The sequence below is a fragment of the Vitis riparia genome, chromosome 5 (assembly GCF_004353265.1).
Source record: "Vitis riparia cultivar Riparia Gloire de Montpellier isolate 1030 chromosome 5, EGFV_Vit.rip_1.0, whole genome shotgun sequence".
In the NCBI taxonomy this organism is placed as follows: Eukaryota; Viridiplantae; Streptophyta; class Magnoliopsida; order Vitales; family Vitaceae; genus Vitis; species Vitis riparia.
The window spans coordinates 9,988,299-10,006,184 of NC_048435.1; the positions used below are offsets into that span (position 1 = coordinate 9,988,299).

At 35.7% G+C, this 17,886-nt stretch overlaps 1 protein-coding gene across 5 annotated transcripts in view; it reads left to right on the top strand.

Moving 5' to 3' along the window:
* The window catches only part of LOC117913903, a 193,604-nt gene that overhangs the window by 142,214 nt on the left and 33,504 nt on the right, over positions 1 to 17,886 (top strand). For 4 of the 5 annotated variants that reach the window (XM_034829015.1, XM_034829016.1, XM_034829017.1 and 1 more), the window contains exon 15: positions 12,115 to 12,240. The exons of the other annotated variant lie outside the window; for it this stretch is intronic. In XM_034829015.1, the coding sequence (XP_034684906.1) occupies positions 12,115 to 12,240 (126 nt within the window). The remainder of the gene's footprint in view (positions 1 to 12,114; positions 12,241 to 17,886) is intronic. 5 annotated transcript variants of the gene reach the window in all.

Consider the following 17,886-nt stretch of genomic DNA (forward strand, 5'->3'; position numbering starts at 1 on the left):
TGAAATCCTAGTTAATGGGAATGCAAAGGGTTGGGTTAAGGCCTCTAGAAGTTTGAGACAAGGAGATCCCCTTTCTCCTTTCCTTTTTACTTTAGTGGCAGATGTTCTAAGTAGGTTGATGATCAGAGCAGAAGAAACTGGGCTAACTGAGGGTTTCTTTGTGGGGAAGGATAGGACTAGAGTGTCTTTGTTACAGTTTGCAGATGACACCATTTTTTTCTCAAAAGCCTCTATGGAACATCTTCAAAACCTTAAGATTATCCTTTTGGTTTTTGGGCAAGTATTTGGTTTAAAAATCAACTTAGAAAAAAACACCATTTCAGGTATTAACACTAGGCAGGAGTTGTTGTCTAGTTTGGCCTCGGTTTTGGATTGCAGAGTGTCAGAGTGACCTTTGTCTTGTTTAGGCCTTCCATTGGGAGGGAACCCAAAGACAATAGGCTTTTGGGATCTGGTGGTTGAGAGAATTTCGAGGAGGCTGGATGGTTGGAAAAAGGCCTTTTTGTCTTTAGGAGGGAGGATTACTTTAATTCAGTCTTGTCTGTCTCACATCCTTAGCTACTTCCTCTCCCTATTTAAAATCCCAGCATCAATAGCTTCAAAAATTGAGAAGATGCAATGGAGTTTTGAGGACATGTTGGTTATTGCTTTTAAAAGCTTGGGGAACTCATTAAGAGGCAAGACACTTTGGCAAATCACTTGCCTTACTTTGATTTGGATGGTGTGGTAAGAGAGAAACAATAAGATCTTTGAGGATAAAGGGAGAACAGAAGAGATGTTATGGGATTTGATTTGGTTCTATTCTTCTCTATGGGCTTCTTGTACTGAAGCTTTTAGAGGAGTTCCTCTAAGTGTTTTACAACTCAACTGGATTGCGGTTTGCACTTCAAAATTTTGAAGAATGTTGGGGTTTCTCTTTGTTTTTAGATTTCTATTGTTGGGAGTTTTCTCTTTTGTTCAGTTTGTGTAGGAAGGACCTCTCATCCTTCCCTTGTTTTCTTCTCTTTCTTTTGTATCTTTTATTTCTTCTATTAACATATTTTTCTTCGTTTCTGATAAAAAATAAAAAAATAAAAAAATAAGTGAGTTGGCTTCAATGTGAGATGGCGTGGTGCAAGGCCCTTCACAGGCTTGGAGGACACGTGGCAAGGCTAGGATAGTTGTACGGAACAACTGCCACCCACTTTTGTTGGTCTCAAACTTCATTTCAAATTCAAATAGGCTTGTGAAGCGAGGGATTGTTTTAATGGAAAAAGAGGCCTGCAACGGGAGAGAATCAGGCTTAGTTGAGAAGGAAAGCCTAGACCTTTCCAAAGGTTTTCTGGGTATTGGACCAAATCCATTTGGAAGACGGCCCAGTGATGGCAAGGCCTGCTTCGGAGAAGGCCCACATTGTAGCAAAGACTATGGGTTGTTATCTCTCCTCTCTAAAGACCAAGCCTGTTTGCATGGCCCTAAAGTTAGAAGACAAAGTTGTGAGGGACGACAAGTCAAAGGAAGCTCCTCCAAACATCAGTCTCTGTGTGCCGAGATCCCACCACAGTCTAAGCAGGAAGTTGGGTAAGAAGCTTGCCTATATCGTTTGTTTGTGAGAATCTGCAAAGCCCCTTGCCTAGAAATGTTGAAGCGAACAGTGAATTTTGGTCTGAAGAGTGGAAGCTTTCCTCAAAGGCTGAGTTTTTTTTTTAAGGAAGAGAGATACAAAGCTTTCCTCAAAAGGAGGCAGCGAGGCTATCAAATCTTTAAGGGTCGATTGAGGAGGCTAAGGGAGCTTCGAGCCCTTTCGTGTTGAGTTCGAAGGATGGTCTAGATGGAACTAAGGTCAGAGATGGGTCTCAACCCCATGGGTGTCTCATTCAGGTATAGTCTTCTACTCCACTTTCCTTAGCTAAAGGCCGGTTTTTAAAGGAGGCTTTCGAGGAGTCATCTTCTCCTTTCTCTCCTGTTGTTTCTCTTTAATCTCATAGTCGTTTTGTGCCTTCTTCGACCCCCCCTTTGAGGTTTTCCTGTTGTCTTATCTCCACATCAACTAGTCCTTCAGGGGTTAATAAGTTACTGTATGGTTCATTTGGGGTTTGTTTCAGTCCCAAAGGTGCGGTGTCCCTAGTAGTCAATCCCAGCCAAGAGTTAGAGGGCAATTCTTCTCTCAGGGTATCTCAAACCAACCCTAGTGGAGCTTCTACCCCAATGAGATGTTTGTCTCGAGCGTCGGGTCTTGCTCAGATGGTGGATTTCCTTATTGAAGGCATCTCTTCTTCAAAAATGGCTTCCATTAAGTCGATTATGGGTACCTTGAATGTCAATATTGTCAAATACAATAAGAATGGAGTTCAGTCGGCCAAAAACAATGGTTGCTCAGTGGAAAAGATGTATTCCAAAAGAAATAACAAAAATTCTTCTAACGCCCCTAGCTTTCTTTAGTTTCTTGAGTCCTCCGGTGTCTTTGGGGTTTTTCAGTTTTTGTGAAAATTATTAGTTGGAATACTAGAGGTTTCAATTCCATTAAGAAAAAAAGGGTAGTGAAGGATTTTCTTTATCTTAAAAATCCAAATGTTGTCCTGTTGCAGGAAACAAAGAGGGAGTCTTGTGATAGGAGGTTTGTGGGTAGAGTGTGGAAGGTCAGAAACAAACAATGGGTAATTCTTCCAGCAAGTAGGGCTTTGGGAGAAGTGGTAATTTTTTGGGACGCTTTGAGGTTTAAGTGCTTGGAGGTTGTTTTAGGATCTTTCTCTGTAATAGTCAAGCTGGAATAAGAGGAAGAAGGGTTGTTTTGGTTTTCTTTAGTCTATGGTCCTAGTTCGTCACACTTTAGAAAGGATTTTTGGTTGGAGATTCAAGATATTTCATGCTTAACTTTTCCAAAATAGTGTGTTGGTGGGGATTTTAATGTCATAAGAAGAATTTCAGAAAAGTTAGGAGGCTCCAAGTTAACCTCAAGCATGAGGGATTTTTGACAATCTTATAAGAGAATGCGAATTAATTGATCCGCCTTTAAGGAATGCATCCTTCACTTAGTCTAATTTGCAAGAAAACCTGTTTGCAAAAGATTGGACTGATTCTTATTTTCTAGTGATTGGGAGCAAGATTTCCCTCAATGCATCTAAGAAGCTCTCCCCAGATTAACGGCGGATCACTGTCCAATTGTGTTAGATAGCAATCCTTTTAAGTGGGAGTCGACACCTTTTAGATTTGAAAACATGTGGTTGATTCACTTAGATTTCAAGGATATTTGAGGTGATTGGTGGAATGAGTGTCGGGTTGAAGGGTGGGAAGGTCACAAATTCATGAAAAAACTATAGTTTGCCAAGTCAAAATTGAAAGAGTGGAATAAGGTGTCTTTTGGAGACTTAAAAGAAAAAAAAAAAAAATTATTCTTTCGGACATAGTGGGTTTGGATGAAAAGAAGCAAGAAGGGAATTTTTCATCTCATCTAGCAACAAGGAGGACGTTAAGAAAGGGATTTGGAAGATGTGTTGCTAAAGAAAGAGGTGTTTTGGAGGCAGAAATCCAGAGTCAAATGGATAAAAGAAGGGGATTGTAATTCAAAAAATTTTCATAGGGTGACCAATGGTCGGAGGAATAGAAAATACATTAAATCCTTAGTGACAGAAAATGGGGTAATCTTAGATAATATCGAGAGCATTTTAGAGGAAATGAAGCACTATTTTTGGGAAGTTATTTGCCAAGCCTTTAGGTAGTTCTTGGAGGATTGAACGTTTGGATTGGTCTCCTATTTCAGTAGAGAGTGTTGAGTGGTTGGATTGCCCTTTTTCGGAAGAGGAAATTCACAATGTTGTGTTGCATTAAAATAAGGAAAAGGCCCCTAGTCCAAATGGTTTCACAATCGCTTTTTATCAAGATTGTTGGGAGATGATTAAGGATGATATTTTAAGAGTGTTTTTAGAGTTTCACAATAATGGAGTTATCAATCAAAGCAAATGTTACTTTCATAGCTTTAGTTGCAAAAAAGAGTCAAACAAGTAGGATCTCAATTTATAGACCCATCAATTTGGTTACTAGCTTGTACAAAATCATAGCCAAAGTTCTATTAGGGCAGTTGCGTAAAGTTCTACAAGACACCATCTTTTTAACTCAAGGTGCCTTTGTTGAGGGGAGACACATTCTAGATGCTATCTTGATTGCTAATGAGTTGGTGGATGAGAAAAGGAGATCAAGAGAGGAAGGGTTAGTCTTCAAAATTGATTTTGAAAAGGCTTATGATCATATTGATTGGGATTTTTTGGACCATGTTCTTAAAAGAAAAGGGTTTAGTTCAAGATGGAGGCCCTGGATGAGGGGATGCTTATCTTCAATGATGTTTGCAATCTTAGTAAATGTAAACATTAAGGGGTGGGTTAAGGCATACAAAGGACTAAGACAAGGAATCTCCTTTCCCATTTTCTTTTCACCTTGGTGGCTGATGTTTTAAGTAGATTGATTGTGAGAGCGGAGGAGTGAGGTTTATTCGAGGTTTTTCTAACAGGCAGAAATAGGATCAGGGTGTCTCATTTACAATTTGCGGATGACACTATCTTTTTTTCTAGAGCATTCTATGAAAAGTTGCATTCTCTTAAGTTGATTTTGTTGGTGTTTAGGCGGTTATCAGGGCTAAGGATCAATCTAAATAAGAGCACTCTTTCGAGAATCAACATTAGTCAAAACCAAACTGCAAGGTTGACTTCTTTGCTTGATTGTGCAATCTCTGATTGGCCTTTATCGTATTTGGGTCTCCCTTTAGGGGGGAATACAAATTCGCTCTCCTTTTGGGATCCAATGCTGGATAGAGTTTTTAGGAGGTTTGATGGATGGAAAAAAGCCTTTTTGTCCTAAGGAGGAAGAATCACCCTTATTCAATCTTGTTTGTCACACATGCTGAGCTATTTTCTTTCTTTTTTCAAGGTTCTAGCTTCAATAACCTTGAGGATTGAAAAATTACAAAAAGATTTTCTATGGTTAGGTTCTAGGGAGGGTAAAAAGGATCATTTGGTTAATTGGAATATGGTCTATAAGCCTGAGGAGTTTGATGGGTTAGGGTTTGGGAAAATCTCTTTGAGGAACCAAGCTTTATAAGGGAAGTAGCTTTGGAGGTACCCTAAAGAAGGTTTTTCCTTTTGGCATCAAGTTATCTTGAGTATCCATGGGACCCATCCTAATAGATGGGACGCAAACAATATAATTAGATGGTCACATCGTTGCCCCTGGAAGGCCATTGCTCATTTTCTTCAAATTTATTTCTACACATTCGTTTTCTAGTAGGTGATGGGACTAGAATTCCTTTTTGGGAAGATCTTTGGTAGGGGGACCAATTTCTTTGTTTACAATTTCCAAGACTGTTTAGAATCATCACTACTAAAACTCGTCTTATTTCAGCTATTTTGGGTAACAACACTTTTTTGTCTTGGGATCTAGTCTTCAGACATAACCTAACTAATTAGGAGATTGTGGATCTTAAAAGACTAAAATCCTTACTTTCCCTTGTTCATCTAACTCCTTCGATTCCAAATGTGAAAGTTTGGATTCCTTCCTCTTCCAGAATTTTCTCAATTAAATCTTTTTTTTCAACCTTAGCCAATGTCTCAAATTCTATTCCTTTCTACCCAGCTAATTTTTTTGTGAAACTCAAAAGTCCCCACTAAGATCAGGGTCTTTGCTTGGTTAGTGACTCATAAGAAGGTAAATACTAATGACATGTTGCAGTTGAGAAGACCTTTCAAAGCCCTTAGCCCTGAGTGGTGCATTCTTTGTAGGAGGAGCAGAGAGACAATTGATCATCTCTTCTTACATTGTCCGATTACTTTGGGATTGTGGCATAGAATTTTTTCATAGGCTAAGATGGAATGGGTTCAACTTAGCAGTATTTGCGATATGTTGGTGATTTCGTTTAAGTGCTTTGGGAATTCTATTAGAGGCAAGACTCTTTGGAGGATCACGTCTCTCTCACTCTCTCTCTCTCTCTTGTGGATTGTGTGGAGAAAGAGAAATGCTAAGATTTTCGAGGACATTTGGAAGACACTAGAGATGATGTGAGATCAACTTCATTTTTATGTTTCTTTCCAAGTTTATTGTACAAACATTTTTAAACCCTATCCTTTGAGTGTTATCCAACTTAGTTAGCTTCCGTTATGTACACCCTAGGGTTAGGTTTATAAGGTCAGGATTCTTTTACTTGTATAGGCCTTTTGTTCCTTTTGTATAGCCCTCCTTGGGTTAGTGGAGGTTTACTTAGTTCTTTCAATCTCGCGGCCTTTTACTTCTTGTATTGTCTTCCTTGGTTAGTGGAGGTTTACTTAGTTCTTTTGATCAGGCTTGTACTTCATGGGGAGGATTTCTCATCCTTTTCATGTCTCTCTTCTCTATTTATACATATATTTTGTTTTTGATCAAAAAAAAAAAATGATCATCATATCACATATGCTCCTAGGTGGGACCCAATCAATCCTTACTTGTCTGAATAGATAGTGTCAAAGCCCCAAAGTTATCGAATAATGCAGAAATAGATAGTTAATAAACTCTCCACTCTCCTTACATAAAACACATCAATTAGGCATAAGAGATTTGAAAGGTCTTTTCAACTGTATCATGTCATTGATATTTACCTTCTTATATGCCACTAACCAAGAAAAAGTCTTGACCTTAAATAGGACTTTAAATTTCCATATAAATTTGATTGGAGAGAAAGAACAATATATAATGGATTAAATTAAGTCATGAAGAATGATTTAACTAAGAATAATTCTGAAGTGGTCAATGACGATGCTCTCGCATTTAGGGCGGATGGAGATAAGTGCACATAAGTAAGGGATGACATGAGTCTCTTAAGGTCCTCAATCTTTGAATCCGTAAGGTTGTAACAAAAATTAAGATTCTAGAAAAAAAATAGTGGCTAAAAATAGTTGAAGTGGTGAGATTTTTAACAACTCTATAAAGACTTGAAAATTGTGAACACAAAGGTTAATATCCTCATCACAAATCCTCTTAAAAACGAATTCTCACCCCATCACCCGCCACAAAATGAGTGTAACTTGAAAAAACCAAAAACACCTATGTAATGACCTTCCAAGGGCACCGATGTAACCATTTAACTATAATGTTGGCGTTTCATAGATCAAGATATGTCCCATAAATGCTCAAAATAACTCGGTGCCAAAGGCCATAACTTTACCTAAAGAACCTCAAACGCCATTTCCCAAAGAGAACACAATTCCTCAGAGAGATCAACCCAAATCCCAAACCTTTAGACTCATTAGACTTACACACTAAGTCCCAACTGATGAAACATCTTTTTTAACCTCCCCAACTCTTGACTAAATAAAATCTCTTTGCAATTTCTCAATCTTAGATGCTACTTACACTGGAATCTTGAAAGGAGATAAGTAGTTAAGAATGTGGGATAAACATGACTGGATTAGAGTGATTCAAGCCCCTAGAGACAAAAAGGCCTTTTCCCATCCATCCAAGTCTCCTCAAGGCTATCAATCACTAGATCCTAAAACGCAACTACCTTTGGATTCCCCTATAATGAAAGACCCAAGCAAGTTAAAAGCCCAGCTGAGACTTTGCATTCAAGCATTGATGTCAACTTGGTAATCAAATCTTATGTTAATTCCATATAGAGTGTTCTTATCTAAATTGATCTCTAACCTTGATATGTTCCAAAATCTAATAGGATTAGTTTAAGGTTTTGCATATCTTCCATGGAAGCTTTAGAGAAAAAGATGGTATCATCTATAAATTGTAAATGAGACAATCCAATCCTATCCCTACCCATTAAGAATCCCTCTAAAAGACTACCCTCCGCCGCTCTTAGCATTATCTTATCTAATACATCAATTGTTGTAGTAAAAAGGAATGACAAAAGAGGATCTCCTTATCTTAAACCTCTGGTTACCTTGACCCATCCTTTGGCATTTTCATTTACTAAGACCATTAAACTTGCTAAGGAGAAGCAACCCCCCTCATCCAAGACCTCCATCTTGTATGAAACCCTTTTCTCTCTAGTACGTGATCCAAAAAACCCCAATATATGCCTGCTCAAAATCTATTTTCAAGACTATCCCATCCTTTCTTGAATGTCTTTTCCCATCCATAACTTCATTGGCAATTAGAACCGCATCTAAAATTTGTTTGCCCTCAACAAAAAGATCCATAGGAGATGTATATGGTTTCGTGGAGGACTCTTCAGATATGCTCTGATGAGACCTTAGATACAATTTTGTATAGACTGGTGACTAGGCTTACAAGTCTGAAATCCGAATTTTCTTGGTTTGTCTCTTTTTTGGCATAAAAGTAATGAAAGTTGCATTGGTGCTTTGGTTGATAACTCCATTATTGTGAAACTCTAAGAACACCTTTAGTAGATCCTCCTTGATCACATCCCAACACTCCTTGAACACTACAATGGAAGAAGCATCAAGTTTGAGGGCCTTTTCCTCGTCTCACTAGAAAACAACATTGTGAACCTCCTCAATTGGGGGCGTTGTGATATGCTGACCTTCTCCACCAATCATTGCGAGGAAGGGTAACCTACTCCTCTAACGTGGTGGTTTCCCTTGCAGAATAAGGATGGTGATGGCAGAATATGCTTTGGGTTTGTAAGATATTGCCTTTGGAAGCTCAACAAATGTTGCTCAATAAATATCCTTGAAGTGCATCATCATTGTTCTTTAAGGCGTTTCAGTTGGTAAAGAGGATAAAAAGTGCGCATGGGATGTCAAAGAATAAGGTGCATAGAAGGGGTGATTTGGAGGTGTGCCAAGTGTGAGGGGGGCTGCATTGGGTTTGTTTTTATGGAGAAACTCGTTTCTTTACGGGTGTTGACTTTGTATTTTATGTAAATAGGTTTAAATCTGGTAGATAATGTAACCCTTGATTTATACGGATTTAGTTTATTGATTTAAAGGGATTTGGTTTAGGGTAGTTTCAGTATTATGTAACACTCCTATGACTTATCCTTTTAGTATATAATCAGATGTGTATTCTATTCAAAATGAATTAGATTTTCTTCTCAATTTTTCCACTTGGTATCAGAGCCATAGGCTCTTGAAATTCACATTCTTTTGTCCTTTGTCAATCTAGTTTTCTTCTTAAGACCTAGTAGTTTTCTTTAGTCACATTTCTGGTTCTTTACCCCTTATTCAATCCAAGTTTCTGGTTCTGTCTTTTATTCAATCCAAGTTTCTGGTTCTTTGCTACTGTTTCAATCCAAAAGAAAAATAAAATTTTAAAAAATAAAAAATAAAAAATCCACCATGTCTAAGACATCTGAAGCCACCAACATTCTTGCAGTACAACCGATTGACGTGTTCCCAAATCAGTCAAATGGGGAGTTTCAAAATATTCATGCTATATATAAATTGAATGGGAAGAATTATTTGTAATGGTCACAAGTTGTGAAGACGTTCTTGAGCAACACGGATATTCAAGATAAAGACGAAGATTTCAGCCACCAAACAAGGTAGGCGATCTGTGATTGAATATGCCCATCTCCTAAAAAATTTGTGGCAAGAGATGGATTATTATCAATGCATTCAAATGAAGGATAGTGAGGATGCGCATATTAAAAAGATTTGTTGAGAAAGAATTTTTGAATTCCTTGCTGATCTAAATCTGGAGTTCAATCAAGTTTGAGTTCAGGTCTTGGGAAAAGAGGACCTTCCATCTCTAAATGAAACTATTTCCATAATTTGAGTGAAGGAAGAAGAGTTGTAATGATGAATGAAACACCTACGGTAGAGAGCTCAGCTATGATGTCAAACATTGGAAACATAATGAATGTTGGTGCAGAAAATTAGCCTAATGCTGCAAACGAATGGCCAAATTCATCCAGGTGGTGCAATTACTACAAGAAACTGGGGCACACTAAGGATATGTACTGGAAGTTGCATGGAAGACCACTAAAATTCAACAACAATAATAGGGGATAGAGACCTAATGGCAAACAATGGCAAAAAAGTTCAAGGACATGCAAATCTCACCAACAGTAGTCCACCAAACGATGAGAATGAGAATCCAACACATGGTGGGGTTTCTAACATGACTATTCTCATACTAGCTTCTATCCTTACAATTGAGAACACTTCACTGAAGGATGGAAGTGTTTCTTTTCCAAGAATCTACACTGTAACTTGATCATATTCAACATTTAATCCAACAAGATATTCAAAATTCTCTCCCTTTTAACAAACTTCTTAGAATTGTTGCATCTTCAATACATTTCATCTTCACATTTTGATCTCAAGCCACAAAAGTTTTTAAGGTATTATAGTACTAAATTACAGACAAAGTACCTTGTTTGATGGATGAAATCTTTGTTTTAATATCATGAATCTAAGCAGCACCCTGTACCTTAGAGTTTGATTTCTTAATGGCCTCCCATATCTACTTCGCTATTGTGAGAAACACACAAGTCAGTATCTTTGATTGCAATGAGTTCCAAAGCTAAGACATTATCATTGGATCCTCTTAACCCCATGCAGCAACCTTCTAATCTTTTGAGCTTGATACCGGTCCAACTAAATGGCTAAACTTCTGCTTTCCTTTAAGGGGTGCCTTCACAAGTTGAGACTAAACTAGATAGTTGTGACCATTAAGCCCGAATGACGCCTGGAGATTATCTAAGCAGCATCTTGTACCTTAGAGTTTGATTTCTTAATGGCCTCCAATATCTACTTCACTGTTGTGATAAACATAGAAGTCAGTATCTTTAATTGCATCAAGTTCCAAAGCTAAGACATTATCATTGGATCCTCTTAATCCCATGCAGCAACCTTCGGGTCTTTTGGACTTGATACCGGTCCAACTAAATGGCTTAACTTCTGCTTTCCTTTAAGGAGTGCCTTCACAACTTGAGACTAAATGGTCAAAATTATCAAGTTAAGCCTGAATGATGCTTGGAGATTTTGGTATTCACCATTGAAAGAGTGGGCTACCACCATTTGATCAAAATTTTAAGTGGATGGAGAGATCTAGACATCAATACATATTTCAGAAATATTGAGAAAACAAATAAAAGCAAAGAAAGGGATTAGAAGTAGAGAGAATGTGGGAGAACCATTAATGAAGGTTGTATTTCTCTATGTTGATTTTGGCCAAGAAGACTGGTTACAACAATTAAGGCTAAATAACAGAGAAGAAATTTTAATAGAAACCTTGCTTTAATACCATGTGAACAATCATGGAATTCTATTTCTTATATGGATGGAGGAATTTAAAATGAACATATTTATATATAGAATTTACAAGGAAAGCAATAAAGGAAAATAATCCTAGAATACATTGAATGTAGACACCATTAGTCAACTATACAAACAAGGAAGGAATCCTTAATTTTATCATTGATTTACAACCGTAATTTACTAGTGTATAAGCTATAAATTTCAATCAATCACAATCAGTCAAGTTATCAATCAATCACAATTAGTCAGCCGTCAAACAATCACAATCAGTGGACATTGTCTTTGTTCTTAGTACAAAATATTTGAAAAATGAAAGCAAATTATTCTCCATATCTTTAATTTAATGTCTTTATAACCTACTTTTCTCAGGTCTAGGGTCAAAAAATGATCAAAATAAAAAATAAAAAAATCAAGATTAATTTATGAAAATTAAGCATGAATGTAGTAAACAAAATTATCAGATCTATTTGAAAAGCATCTCAATTAAGACTACAAGCTAAAAATATCAGACGCCTTGACAAGAACGATTATATAAAGTATGAGTTATTCCATACACACATATGTGTGTGCATTTTTGGGTCTAAAAGTGATATATATTGATCGTTCTAAGTCTCTTCTTCTAGCTAATGTTTCATGGCATATTGAGTAGATTTGGTTCTAGTCATTCATGTTTTTAGAAAGCATCTAGATCTTGAACTCTAATAGGAGTTGTGGCTCATGATAGGTCAAAAATGGCTTCATAATTGGCCATAGTTATTAACACCCTCCACAATCGCCTAGATCTAGAACTCCTTTTTGTTCCTTATGAAACCAAATTCATTATCAATTCAAAGTTATATCTTCTTATAACGTAGTATCCTCTTGCATAGGTTCTTAATGTCTTAACAATTAATCCATATTTTCTCAATTATAACGCATTTTTTGTTGCTTATGTTTTCAGAAAGTTAAAGATAGTTGGAGAGTTGTAAATCATCGAGATATTATACCTACAGTTCCCCGCTTGATGGGTTACTGCCATGTTGCTCAACCTGTTTACCTAGCAGCTGGAGATATAAGAAATGCCTTGGTGAGTAGTTTGTTATGGGCTTAATCTCATGGATAATTCTCTTGAAATGCCTTCTACTATAAAAAGTATCATTTATTATTTTTATAGTAAAACAAAGTATTCAAGGTTATGCAATGTACATGATTGATAGACATTTGTGGTATTTGTCACTTCAATGAAAACTTTATGTTATGCAGATAGAATAAACAGTAGTTCACTCTAGTTTTTAGTAGGAAGTGTTATGGTGGTTTTATCATCAAAAGTATTTATGTTTTGCAAAATAATATTTAAGATGCCAATCAAATTTCTCATCAATACTCTTAGAAAGCCATCGCCTAAGTTTGTCTTCCCTTCTCTCACCTAGTTGGATTCAATGTTTGTGAGGGTTCTGAAATTCATTCTAGTTACAAGTGAAGACCTGTGAGGATGTGGTTAAGGTTAGGAAAAAGGAAAGGAAGAAAAGAGGAAAAAAAAAGTGTAAAAGCTTTGTCTAATTGGACTTTCTTGTAACTTCTCACCTATTTGTATTACTAACGAAGATTATAATAATGCCTCAAATAATTATACCTAACAAATAATCAATAACTCTTAATGAAACAAAACAAAAAAAAAAAAAAAACTCAAATCTCTTCCTCTCATAAAGTTGGAGCCTAAAGGCTAAACACTTCAAGCTTGGAATTTATGAAAGATATTACAAGCTAATGAATTTATGAGAATGTTGCCCAACTGATCATTAGATTGAAAATGAGGAGTGGCAATTTGCATTCACATGAACATATCTCAAATAAAATGACAATGAACTTCTTTATGTTGCATTTGAATTCACAGAAAAAAAAAAAAAAATCTCAAATAAAATGATAATTAGCTTTCATATGTCGTAATTTCTATTGCATCCACAAATCTCAAATAAAATGACAATCAACTTCCTTATGCTTGGTAGATTCATGAAAGACGGGAATATTTGCTATAAAGATGGTAACTTGATTGTCGCAATGCATCGAAATAAGAGTAGGAACATCAAGGCTCATCTTTGTAAGAATGGAGCAAACCCATAATCTCATTAGTAGTGTGAACCATAGTCAGATACTCGGCAAATAACATAAGCAATTACAAACACATAACAAAATAAAATGAACTCTAATTCGTAGTATCTAATAAAATAAAACATAACAAAAACATTTTTCTCCTTAGGTGGACGAATAACTTTCATTTAGTTTTTTTTTTTTTCACTTTCCTAGTTATTTCTTTTAGATGTACAAGATCTCATCCTCAAGGGCAATAAAGATTGAGAAAATGCAAAGGGATTTTCTTTGATCGTGAGGGAAAGAGATAATATCTTATTAATTAGATCAAAGTGTGCAAGCCTAAGGGGTTTAGGAACATATCTTTGAGGAATAAGTCCCCTTTAGGGCAGAGGTTTTAGAGATTTCCAATAGAGAGTATTGCTCTTTGGCACAAGGTTATTTTAAACATCTATAGGACACACCTAATGGTTGGGATGGAAACATTTTAGTTAGGTGGCCACATCATTTCCCTAGGAAGGCCATTGCTAAGGTTTTGCAAGATTTCTCTAGTCACACCTATTTTTGTTGTGGGAAATGGGACATAAATTCGTTTTTGGGGCTAACCTTTAGGTTATCAGTTTTCTAGTCTTTGTAGAGTTACATCAGTTAAAAATTCTCTTATTTCATTTATCTTTGGACTCTTTTCCCCTTTAACTTCTAGTTAAACCTCACTGATTCAAAGATAGAGGATCTTGAACTATGTATGATTCCTTAGATCTTGAGAGTTTGGTCATTATTGCCTTCCAGGTTATTTTCAAGCAAATATTTCTTCTTAATCTTATGTAATCAATCAACTCTAGCTTTCTTCTATCTATCCAACAAAATTCACAAGGTAATCAAAAGCCCCATCAAAGGTCAAGGCATTTGCTTGCTTAATAGCCCACAAGAAGGTTAATTCTAATAACTTGTTTCAGCTAAGAAAACCTTTCAAAGCCTTTAGTTTGGATCTTTCACTTTGTGTATGATCAAATAGATCACCTTTTCTACATTGTCATATGACTTTAAAGTTAGGTACAAGCTATTCAAACTAGCTAGTTGGATTGGGTTCCTCATAAAAGTGTTAATGACATGTTGAGAATTTCTTTTAGGGGTTTGGGGAGCATTAGTAGAGGTAGATTTCTATGGCAAATCGCTTGTCTTACATTAAATGAATTACCTAATTTTTTTAGCACATTAAAGAATAAATATTTTAACTAAATATATTTTTTTTTACTATTTGGATGAAAAATAATAAGTAAAAAATAGATAATATAATTGAAACTATATGTAATTTCAACATATAAAATTGAATAAATTTGAGGGAGAAAAAAAAAACTTCTTTATTTTTCTCTTATTTTCAAACTGATTATTGTATTAATATTTATACATGAATGGTTGAGGCTGTCTGACTTAGAAAAGAAATCTAATCCTTGATCTTAGGAGATAAAGTCTCTCATAAAATTAGAATAGAAAATACAACTATATCACAGTTGTGCACACAACTGTACATTCTAGATATCCACACTCCCCCTCAAGCTGGGTTATAAATGTTGATCATTCCCAACTTGGATCTTAAGTCCTCAAAGTTGGATTTAGAAAGTGTCTTGGTAAGGATTTTTGTTGTCTGGAGAACTATTGGAGTGTAAACTAATGAAACTAACCTTTCTTCTATCTTCTTCTTGATAAAATGGTGATCTTTCCAAATGCTTTATCCAATCATGATGAACCAGGTTCTTAGCAATAGTTGTAGTAACTTCATTCTCATAGAACATCTTCATAAAATCTTTTACTAAAATTTTTGGCTTGTTTAGGAGTCTCTTTAACCACATTCCTTCTCAGATTCTATGTGTCATAGCTTTAAATTCTACTTTAGTACTGCTCCAAATTACAACAAACTATTTCTTACTTCACCAAGTAACCAAATTCCCCTAAACATAGGTGCAATATCTTGAGGTTGATCTTTGATCAATTATGAAGCCAGGCCAGTATGCATCTGAAAAAATTTCAATGTTTCTCTTTTATGTTATTTTGAAATAGAGTCTATTTCCTAGAGTCATTTTAAAATATCTTAGAATACGATACACAACTTTCATATGTTCCTCCATTGGATTGTTCATGAATTGGCTAACCACATTGACTAAAAAAAGAATGTTTGGCCTTGTGTGAGAGAGATAGATGAGTTTCCCCATAAGTTTTTTATACCTCCCTTCATCCACTAGAGTACATCCTTCAACAGTTCCTAGTTTAGTAGTGTAGTCCATAGGTGTGTCTGCATGTTTATAACCAAGCTTCTCGATCTCCTTTAGCAAGTCAAGAACATACTTACGTTGAGAGACTACAATACCCATTTGTTATCTAGCAATTTCCATCCCAAGAAAATATTTGAGATTACCCAGGTCTTTAATTTCGAACTCATAAGCAAGAAAACTCTTGAATTTGCCTATTTCTTCCTCATGATCTCCGGTCAAGGTTATGTCATTCACATAAATGATGATAATAGCAATTCTTTACTTGGCTATGTGTTTTACAAACAGAATGTGGTCAAATTGACATTGGAAGTAACAAAACCTCTTTACAGCATTGGTAAAACAATCAAACCAAGCTCAAGGAGATTTCTTGAGACCATATAGGGATTTTTTTTAGTTTGTAGAATTTGTTAATGTTTGTCTTAGTCTCAAAACCTAAAAGAATTTCAATATGCACTTCTTCTTCTAAGTCACCATTAAGAAAGGCATTCTTGATGTCCAATTGATGAAAAGGCCAATCTCAGTTAACAACTAATGACAACAGAACATGAATTGTGTTCAATTTGACAACTGGAGCAAATGTTTCTTGGTAGTCAATTCTGTAGGATTGCATAAGATCTTACTTCTTTCCTTTTAACAATTGGCAAATTGAGTTCATCATCTTCTGATTCATTAGGATTAGAATCAATGTTCCTTGAGTGTGTCTCGTTTAGGACATAATTCAGTTCAGTTTCATGTACTAGCTCGAGATGTGTTCATTGCTCTATATCTTCTTGAGACTTCTTTTTTTTTTTTTTTTTTTTCCCTTGAGTAGACAATAAACTCACTATTATTGACAATTTGAGATTAGTTTAGGTGAAGAGGAGTACTCAGCTCAGTATCCACGAATTCAGTAGTTTGGAGCGGGAGACTTAGAGTAGGAAAGATAGGATTAGAGTTGTGAACTATAACAGACTCAAGTGTTTGAGGTTCGGTCATGGTTTTTGTTTCTCAAAACTAGCATTCTTGAATTCTATTCTCTCCTTGATTATCGGTTTTGGAGTAATAGAGCTGATTTTCAAAGAATGTCATATCCATGAAAATGTAGAACTTTTTTGTGACAGGAGAGTAACACTTATAACCCTTTTAGTTTGGAGAGTATTTTAGGAAAATACACTTAATGACCCTAGGATCAAGCTTACTCCGATGTTAGTGGGGAATGTGAACAAAGGTCGAGCAACCAAAACACATTCAATGGAATGGAGGAGATAAGTCGAGCCCTAGGGTATGATTTGAGAAAGACTTTGCATAGTGTTTGGAAACTCAAGACATGAGAAGGCATTTTATTCATGAGTAGATTGCAATAAGTACAGTTTCCCCCCAAAACTTCTTTGGGACATGAGAGAACATAAGGGTCATTGCAACTTCTAACAAGTGTCTCTTCTTTCTCCCAATTATCTCATTTTTGTTGAGTATCAATGCAAAAACCTTGATGAACTATACCTTCTCTTAATAAGAATTCCCCTATGATAGAATTGAAATAAACTCTAGCATTGTCATTTTTCAACACTTGTATATTGGCATGGAACTAGGTATGGATCATGTTATAGAATTTTTTGAAAATTTAACCCACTTCTGATTGGTCTTTCATTAGGAATATCTAAGAAATTCCAATATTATCATCCATAAAGGACATAAACCATTTAGTCCCTGTTATGTTCTCTATCTTAGATGACCCTCAAACATCAATATATATAATGGAAAAATGATGAGATGATATGTATCGTTGAATTATATAGGGCTTACAAACATGCTTGGATAATTGACAAATTTCACACTGAAAAACATCTGAACTTTTAGTGAATAATAATGGAAAGAGTTTTTTTAGATATAAGCAACTAAGATGTCTTAGATGATAGTGCTACGATATAACATCACTATCTTTATTAGAATTAAAAAACAAGAAGAGACTATTTTTTACCAACTATTGGTTGACATTGTCTTTCAATATAATCAATCACTTTGAAGATATAGTCTCGAATACACCTCAACATTGCCAATCGTCTTCCCCGAATTCAAATCCTAAAAAACACAATGATTTGGGAAAAAATTAGTAAAAATTCTTTTCCTGAGCAAGTTTACTAATGGACAAAATATTGAAATCCAAGTTTAGAACCAAAATAACAGAATCAAGAGTTAGGTCCTTAGAGATGACAACAGAACCTGTACCGGCCAACTTTGAGAAAGAACTATCAGCTATATGAATCATATAATTTCTAAAACAACGCATATAATTTTGAAAAATTGTGACATCTCCAGTCATGTGATCAAAAGCTCATGAATGAACAATCCAATGACTCAAATTTTCCTTTTTTACTTTTAGGGCAACAAGCAAAATA